This window comes from Telmatherina bonti (genome assembly GCF_933228915.1).
Source record: "Telmatherina bonti genome assembly, chromosome: 9".
In the NCBI taxonomy this organism is placed as follows: Eukaryota; Metazoa; Chordata; class Actinopteri; order Atheriniformes; family Telmatherinidae; genus Telmatherina; species Telmatherina bonti.
In genome coordinates, this window is record NC_136627.1 from 14,134,645 (window position 1) to 14,143,891 (window position 9,247).

At 38.5% G+C, this 9,247-nt stretch overlaps 1 protein-coding gene across 1 annotated transcript; it reads left to right on the forward strand.

The window, feature by feature from the left end:
* Nucleotides 1–946: 946 nt before the first annotated feature.
* Nucleotides 947–8,974, forward strand: LOC306760125 (sodium- and chloride-dependent GABA transporter 2-like; the record flags this gene model as incomplete). The annotated part of the gene is made up of 14 exons (XM_079245916.1): nt 947–1,064; nt 2,084–2,218; nt 4,533–4,673; nt 4,779–4,866; nt 4,958–5,090; nt 5,392–5,526; nt 5,597–5,700; nt 5,807–5,931; nt 6,670–6,782; nt 6,859–6,996; nt 7,143–7,245; nt 7,536–7,636; nt 7,727–7,897; nt 8,864–8,974. The coding sequence occupies exons 2-14, from the start codon at nt 2,155–2,157 to the stop codon at nt 8,972–8,974; spliced, it is 1,527 nt and encodes a 508-aa protein (XP_079102042.1). The 5' UTR covers nt 947–1,064; nt 2,084–2,154.
* Nucleotides 8,975–9,247: the final 273 nt, after the last annotated feature.

Sequence of the window (9,247 nt, forward strand, 5' to 3'; positions counted from 1 at the left end):
CTTGTTGCCAAATAGTTATCCCTCTGATAATTCATTCACAACAATGAAGACAGGCAAAAGTAACAACAAATACATTTAAAACCAAGGCCGGCTGTAGGAAAGCATACAGGTAGAGGGGGCAGGCAGAAATATGAACTGGGCATCATGCTTCAGCTCTTTTTGTTGTTATTATTGTGTTTTCTTAATAGGACTGTTAGTAAAGTCCAACACTGAGAACTGAGATCATTTAACATCTGTACCAAAATGTTGCACATCTCCTATAAGTTTGTTGTGGAAAGTGCAATCAGCTTTGCAGTGATCTGTTGGGGCAGCAGCATCAGAGTCAGACACTGCAAGGGACAGGACAAAATAATTGATAAGGCTGGTTCTGTGCTAGAGATAATTCCAGAGTCGCTGGAGCTGATTGTCCAGGAAGGGATGCCACAGACACTGCTGAAGAAAACTGAATGTTCCTGACATCATCTAGACAGCAAAACAACAGTGTGTTCAAGGTGAGGGTTCAGAAATGCAATGCAAGACAGAAAGGAAAGGTGCCGAAAATCCTTCCTACCAGCAGCCATCACCCTCAGGAACAAGGCGTATCATAACCTTCAAACTAATTAATCATTTCTGTTTTTCAATTTTAAAAAAGCCTACAACAAATAATTTTCCCTTTGGTACTGATAAAGCATTTTTAATTTAATTTTCATTTCATTTCATTTAATTACATTTCAACTGTGGTGACAACCAAAGTATTTAAATGAGTTTTTTCTTTGAAATTCAATTGCAGCCTGGAGATAATTTACATTTCTTCTGAAAATTCATTAACCACTCCAGCAGTTGTTCATTACACACGACAGATACTGTGGGGAGTATAAAGCAAAAAGGCCATGAGGACAGTTGGATCTAGCCTGAGCTTGTCAGTATGTTGGATAGAAAACTAGCCCAAACACATGCACAAGCAGAGGTGGAGGAGAGAGGACACTGGGCGGGCAAGGTGGAGTTTCTGCTGGCTGTGGCTGGAAATGTGGTTGGGCTTGGCAATGTGTGGAGATTTCCCTACCTCTGCTACAAAAATGGAGGAGGTAAGTTGATACTATGATCAAGAAAATTACCTTTTCTGTCCAACTTAGTTTAAAAATATCACATTTGATAGAGTTTCACAGATCTTTTGTATGACTTTATCGAACAAACTTTGCTCAAACCCCTGTTTTACACAATTTGATGCTCATTTTCTGTCCCTTAATGGATACCAGGAAGCAGACAACACACAACAATCATTTTTACTTGTCATATGGTAATAAATGGTAACAATACAAAAAAAAACTTTATAAAGGTCCACATAAAATCTTCATATGAAAAAAAAACTTTCACCCCAGTTTTCAGGCTTTAGAGCGTTGAATTCTGTTATGGTACAGAAAAGTTACTGTAAACATGGAAATGAACTATCATATTAATGGCTCAGATTTACTAAATCTGATAACCAAGTACAAATTTTGCCTTATTTGCACATGTGGAGAATTTTAACATCTAAATATTACAAAAAACTGTCAATTTAACTTTCAAAATGGGCAAAACTTGCTGAAAAGATTAAAAATTACACTGACTTGTATTTCATATGAGATAAGGTTTTGTTACTCAGGATCCTAATTACTTAATAAAAAGTAAAAGTTGTGCAAACACAGAGGGAAATGGGTAAATCTCCAAAAGTTCTTTTTCTTTCTTTTTTTTATGGATTTGATTAATAAATAACCCCAACCATCAAAAAGGTATTTGGTGATCTGGTTTGTCCAGCCAGCCATCCAAAGTACAGTGTTGTTCATTTCATGACAGATAGATGATTGTCAAAAATGCCTGCAAATTCCCAACCATTCTCTGAAACTAATTTAAGGTTAACAGTTACACATGAGAGCAGCCAGACAGTAGACACATTTGAGCCCAGTCTGCAATATGAGACCAAAATGTTGGTTATAGTGACATTGAAACAACACTTACTCTGTTAAAACAATAAAGCTATTCAACTTTTTGTGTTTTATGCCATAGCTTACTTGATACAACAAATCTCTGGTGAAAATACACATTGTGGTGAATTTTATAAATTCAGGTGCATTCTTGGTCCCGTATCTGGTATTCGTGGTGACCTGTGGTGTACCTCTGTTCCTGCTGGAGACAACCATGGGTCAGTACACTCAAGAGGGGGGCATCACCTGCTGGAGGAAGCTGTGCCCACTGGCAGAAGGTAAGCTGCTCTGGACTTTGTTGTAGCTGGGAAAAGTAATCAATATACAAATACTGTGTACATAACAAAGCTATAGTGTGTGTCTGTGCAATAACAACTTCAATTCCGAAAATCGTAATGGTATGTCTGGTATTTCTTGAAGGCAGCCTGAGCTTTAGAAATATGTCACAAATAAGTATGCTAAGTGGCAACAGGTCATTTCCACGACTAGTCATGGAAAAAAGAGGAAAAGTCTCAGAAGTTAAAATGGGCAAATGTTCAGCACTGTGAAAGTTAATGAATTTTAAACTAATGTGTTGGCGCAGTTCATCAACATATAATAAAATAACCTTCCTCGATGTACTATTGCTATTCAAAACATTTTACAATAAACAGTACATAATATCACGAAAAGATTCCGAGAATAAAATAAAAGTCTTTATGCAAGTTGAAAATCTATTTTGGATACTGTAAAATCTTTGGGGTAAGTGCTTACAGAAGAGAAATCTCAAGAAATTCCCTGAAACTGCTTTTGGGACAACGAAACACTACAGCGCACTACTCTATAGTACAGCTAGGGATGAGTTAAATGTCAATTTCTCTCTTGGGATTAAGTGAATAAATATTAATTATCTTAGTATGTTTGGACCTGCATTATGTACATACATGATTCTTTACTGGAAATCCCTAGATGGGTGCCACACTTCCACAAGTCAGTCTTTAAACACGATTTTTTGTGCATTATAAAAATGCAGGCTAAACTTTTACCATGCATAGAAGAGCTTCATGCCAGCATGATCTACGAAAGTTGTCATTTCTTGCATCAAACTCGTTAAATGAACTAATGTGATGTGGAAAACTGATTAGACAAAAACATGGACAAGTCATGTTCCAAATTACAGACAGGTTGGATCATCTAGCTTGTTATAGGGACATCTCTGAAGATATGAAGATGCATTTGCACCTGTGGGACAGGCAACTCACACATCTGCACAGGCAGCATTAATTCTGCACACTCAAAAATAGAGGTACCAGCTTGTACCTAAAAAGGTACGAATGCTTGTCGCTGGGGGTGTACTCTTTTGAGAGACATTTCTGTACCCTTCAGTTCTGGTCTATTTTTGTACCTTATCAAGTTCAACCTCACCTTTTCATGTTATGTTTTTTATGTTTTTCACAGCACTAGGCCTGGTCCATTTCACTTAGCAATATTATCTTATCTTTAATCTAGAAATAATCTTCAAAAACTCAAAATACTGACCAGCCATACACTTAGTTTGCAGCATCTGACCTTCATTGTCTGGTGTAGTAAATGACTGTTAAGTAGTACTACTGTCATCACTCAGCTCTGCTCTAGTTTGTAACATTACAGCCATTAACATTACATTTTTCAATGCTGCAGGTACCCTTATGGTCAAAATGGTACAAATTTGTACTTTATGTCACTTTGAACCCTTTTTCATACTCTGAAGGTGTGCTTCTGGTCTCTTAAAGACCAGTATTGTACTTTTGAGAGAACATTTCTTTCAAATGTACCTATAGGTACAGAAATGTCCTTATCTTGTACCTCTATTTTTGAGAATGTGATAAGTACATACACATTTTAGAGAAATTTGCTCCCATCCAGATGACAAGTTTGTGGATATTTCAGCAAGAAAAGCAAGAAAAGAAAATGCATCTATTAGATCAGCTTAGTTTCAAACACAAACTTATTGAATGGCAAAAGCATGCTGTATCAAAGAAGTAGAGTTTCACATTTAATAGAATAATAACAACTTCCATTTTTTATACCAATTATTCAAGTTCAGGGTCTGCAGTCAATCGCAACATTTAGCAGGGTGGACACGCCACACGTCCATCCAAGACATTAACAACTTATCATAATTTGTATTTAAACTAAAAAAGCACCGGGAGAGTGCAAACCTCCGCCAGGCACAATGTTAAAGACTCCTTTAAAAAAATTCCTGGATCCAAACGAAGATCCTGATCGCCCACAAAATTAAATCAGTTCTTCCTTTTCACTTTCCAACAACTCTTGAAAATTTCATGAAAATCCGTCCATAACTTTTTGAGTTATCTTGAACACAAACAAACAAATAAACAAACAAATAAATGCTGGTAAAAACATAACATCCTTGGCGGAAGTAACACTAGTAAAGTTGTTATTTTATGAATGTTCCCCTCTGATTTGATTATGGTATACATATAGATATATATTGCAATGGTTTTCTCTTTTTTTTTCATTTCTGATTAAAAACTGACAATAAAAACTGTGAAGTAATTCTTTCTTCTCTATATTTGACTGTACTAAAGTGCAACAAATCTTGCCCTGCAGGCATTGGCTATGGTGGGCAGCTGATCCTCCTCTACAGCTGTATGACCTACATCATTATTCTGTCCTGGGCGTTGCTCTATCTTGTGTTCTCCTTCAGCTCTCAGCTCCCATGGGCCAACTGCAATAACTACTGGAACACTGGTAAAACCCAACCAGTCTGAAATGTTTACAAAAATAGCAAAATCATTAAATTACTGATGCACAGCTGTTACATTATCATCAGTTTCCTTCTCACTATGCTTTCAGATGACTGTGTAGACTATTCAACAAAAAATTACACCTTCCAGTGGACCAATGGGACAAACTCAACTTCAGCAGCCACAGAATTCTGGGAGTATGTCCTCCAAATGATTTTATTTGCCATTTATTGCCAAACAAAACAGTCCCTAGTAAAACATTTAGTAACTGTGGATCTTCATTTGCAGACGACGAGTGCTTTCCATCTCAGGTGGGATTGAGGAGATAGGCAGCATCAGGTGGGAGGTGCTGTTGTGTCTAATTGTAATGTGGATCATCTGCTACTTCTGCATCTGGAAAGGAGTAAAGTCCACAGGAAAGGTACAACTATACTGTCGTGCAGGCGTGGGAAACTGTGGTTCCTGAGGATTGCAGTCCTCACAGTGTTCAGAGTTCCCCTGCTACAATAGACCTGACCCAGATCAATGGGTAACTGGCAGACTTGTGCTGAGCTTCATGTCAAGCTCTGTACAAGTCTGATGTGTCTCAGATGTGTTGCAGCAGGGACACTCTGAACACTTGCAGCACTCAAGGACTGGAGTTGTCCATCTCTGATGTAGTGGCAAAAGTATTATAAGAAGGCCCAGTTTGTCCTTAAACACCTCTATATTATTTCTTTCAGGTGGTGTATTTCACTGCCACCTTCCCCTATCTGATGCTGTTCATCCTTTTGATCCGCGGCCTCTCGCTTCCTGGTGCACTTAAAGGAGTTGTGTTTTATCTTCTACCTGATCCATCACGGCTCATGGATCCTCAGGTAGCGGCTCGGGGTATAAAGCAAAGAATTCAAATGGACACGACTTCTTACAGTTTCTGTGTTGGGATAGGTGTGGATGGAGGCCGGGGCTCAGATCTTCTTCTCATACAGTGTCGGCGTTGGTTCCCTAACGGTGCTCGGCAGCTACAACAAACAAAACAACAACTGCTACAAGTAAGACTGGACTTAATGTGTGGCTTTTCAGACAATAGCAGAAAATGAGCAGAACTAAACACGTATTAGGAGTTAGACGTATAAGGGAAGTTTTTATGTTTTGCAGAGACTGCCTATACCTGTGTTTGCTGAACAGTGGTACCAGTATTGTAGCTGGTTTTGCGGTCTTCTCTGTGCTGGGATTCATGGCTCATGAACAAGATGTTCCCATCGCACAAGTAGCAGAGTCAGGTACATGTTTATAGTCATTTAGAAAGATGTAAAGAGGCTTTCTATCATGTTTTTGTGGTGTTTTAACCTGACTTATAATTCCTAATCCAATCTGAGGTATAATACTTTGCACAAGTAACATATTTTCTAGCAACAGTGGGGGAATAAAATTATGCCAAGTGCTTTACTGCCACCTCTCGAACAAGCAGTGTCATGACTCTGCTTCTCAGTCAGAGCAGCCACTGTTGTTGTTACAGCTGTCACATCCACATGATCTCTGTTGTGCATATCACATTTACTCTAAGCAGTGTGCACCAAACATAAACTCAGCTGACTCATGTTGAGATAATGTAAGTGCATGTATATACAGTGACTTTCATACATCTATGATATCCTCTGATAATATATATATAAATTCAGACATAAATCTTCTTCAATAATAAATGTAATAGCAGCTGCTAATCTGTTCAATTAAAAAAAAAAAAAATCCAAAACACATTGCACAAATGATGCAGTGCTTACATTTGTAAGTGTTTTGCAAAGATGCAAACTATTATGCTCTTCAAAGGTTTCCCATCTTTTTCCAATAACATTCCCAGTCTCTCTGCTAGTTTTGTCTGTGTTAGTTACAGCAAGTCAAAACCATCACCTGTCTGCTGACACGTCCCTTAGCAAGGCTGTTGTTGATAAAATGGCTGAATGGTCGAAGCAGTTAGTGGGAAGAGATCAGTCTGGCATCACTGTGAAGTTGTTTTTCAGGTCCAGGCTTGGCCTTCATTGCATACCCTCAGGCTGTAGCCATGATGCCTCTGCCCCAACTGTGGTCCATCTGCTTCTTCGTCATGCTCATTCTCTTGGGTCTGGACACACAAGTAAGACGCATGAGTAAAGGAACAGTTTTATGGAGGATTGTATTCATATTTGGAAATTTACTTTTATTTTCCACAGTTTGTCGCCATGGAGGTTGTGATGACATCAATCATAGATATGTTTCCAAGAGTTATGCGCAGAGCCGGTCGACGGGAAATGTTCCTCCTCCTCTTCTGCCTAACATGCTTCTTCTCTCAGCTTGTCATGGTCACTGAAGTCAGTATTTAAAGTTAAATTAGCATTTATTATTTACTGCTCCAGTCTGGGAGGGTGTTTCCTGCCAATTTTGACTAAAATCTATTTTAAATATAGAAGAAAGGAAACTATTATGGAAGACACATATCTCTGCTGTCATCCCAAAGGGAGGGATGTATGTGTTTCAGATGTTTGACTACTATGCTTGTAATGGAGCCTGCATCCTCTTTCTCTGTGTGTTTGAAACTCTGGCGCTTGGATGGATATTTGGTAAGTATGTTTCGCCTTAAAGAAAGGTGTCTTGTTAAATGTATAGCAGGCCACTTTCTTGCTCCTTCATAATACCAGTTTAGTTTCTGCAAGCTCTGCTAGACCATAATATCTCCGATTGATTTGCAGTACACACTTTCCCATTAGATTTAATGGAAAAATGTGTCCAAATTTTTCACTGATACTGCATGAGGAAAAACAAAAGCAAAACAATGAAATACCCCTACAGCCAAATCATTCACATTCTTGTGGTCTGATCTGATTGCGATGTCATTTCATAACCATTTAAGGGGCCGAGCGGTTGTGTGGCATCATAAAGCACATGACAGGAGAGCGCACCAACCCGTTCTTCAAAATCTGTTGGCTTTACCTGACTCCACTGGTTTCACTGGTGAGCCTACTGTGTGTCAGAATCCCACAGCAATAGAAAACTCATGGTTCAGTCCAAATTTAGCTAACTCTCTTCTCTTTGTTTTCTCAGGGGACTTTTATATGTTCTTTAGTAGAGTACCAGCCTCTGACCTTTAATCGCTGGTATGTGTACCCATCCTGGGCATACGTGCTGGGCTGGGTGCTGGCTCTCTCCTCCATCCTGCTTGTACCAGGATGGGCATTATATAAACTAAGTGCTAGGACTGGAACTCTCAGACAGGTGAGAAAAAGCTGTATATTCTATTATAACAATAAGTCTACCTTATACCAATGGTTCCCAACCTAGTTTACTTGAGGACCTGTTTCATGCAAATACTAAATATTTGTGGACACCGTGACCCCCCCTCCTCCCTCAAGCTGACACTATGCTTGGTTTTATGCTTTCAATAGCAAGATTCTCACCATAATTACTATATTCTGACTGAGTTTTGTTCATCCAAGAAGCCTATAGTTAAATTAACCACATGTTTGTTGCCTTGTTTTTTTTTTTGTTGTTTGTTTATTAACTGGGAACAAATCATCTATGCTGTGATGTTCTTTTAGACATGTTTTATTAACTAAATGGTTACCAAGACAGAGATTAGAGTGCTTCACTTCTGTAACTCCACTGGCTTACTGACCACAGTGCATGGACAAAAATAGATAGGCCACATACTTATTGTTGTTGTGTTATTTTCAGGTTGTATACAGTATGATGAAATTTTTTTTACACATTTTGATGAGTCCCATTCTTCACTTTGCAACCCAGTTCAAAAGTTTTCAGTTTACCAAAATATCAATTACAAGTAAACACAATGTCCAGGTGCTTTAAAAAAAAGTGGTTGGAAACACTTCCATATGTCTTTTTGTGGACATGATCTTAAATCCTCAAGTATCCCCTGTACTCTTTGGGGGGGGGGGGACCCCCTTCGGATCCCAGGTTAGAGTAAAACTAACCATCATAATAATAATTCCCCTCCTGGAACTCGTATGTATTTGAGTATGAAGCAAAACAAAGCTACTGGTACATTAGATAGGAAAGCCAGGTAAGACTGTACAAATTCACATCCTAGATAAGAGTTGTAGTTTTATGATTATTACTGTTAGGAAGGCCTTTTAAGTAGTTAAAACATGAAAAAATATATAACAATGCAGCAGCTCAACTTATGGTTTGGTCAAATCTGTAAATATTTTGGATGTTTTACAGCGCTTCCATGACCTGTGCCAGCCTGTCGTTGACAACTTACTGAACCAAAAGAAGGAAGTGGAGCTGCAGAACATGGGAGCAGAATTTCTGGAGCCATTAGCCATGAACTAATAGGAAAGATCATCTGAACCACAAGTCATTCACACTACATTATACATTATATTCAGCAGAGAAAATCTGGCACTGACTGGATTATAAGAGGTTATAAAAGTGGAGAAAGAGACATTCAGTTGTTCAAAGGCTTGTCTGTTTTACTTTAGCTCTATAATACTGGGTGGATGTCGAACTTAAAGACTTACACAAATAGTTGTTTAGGATGCTTCTTCCTGTCATTGTTCCACGCTGAAGGAAACAGAACCAAGAAAACTACTGCTGTAATTAAAC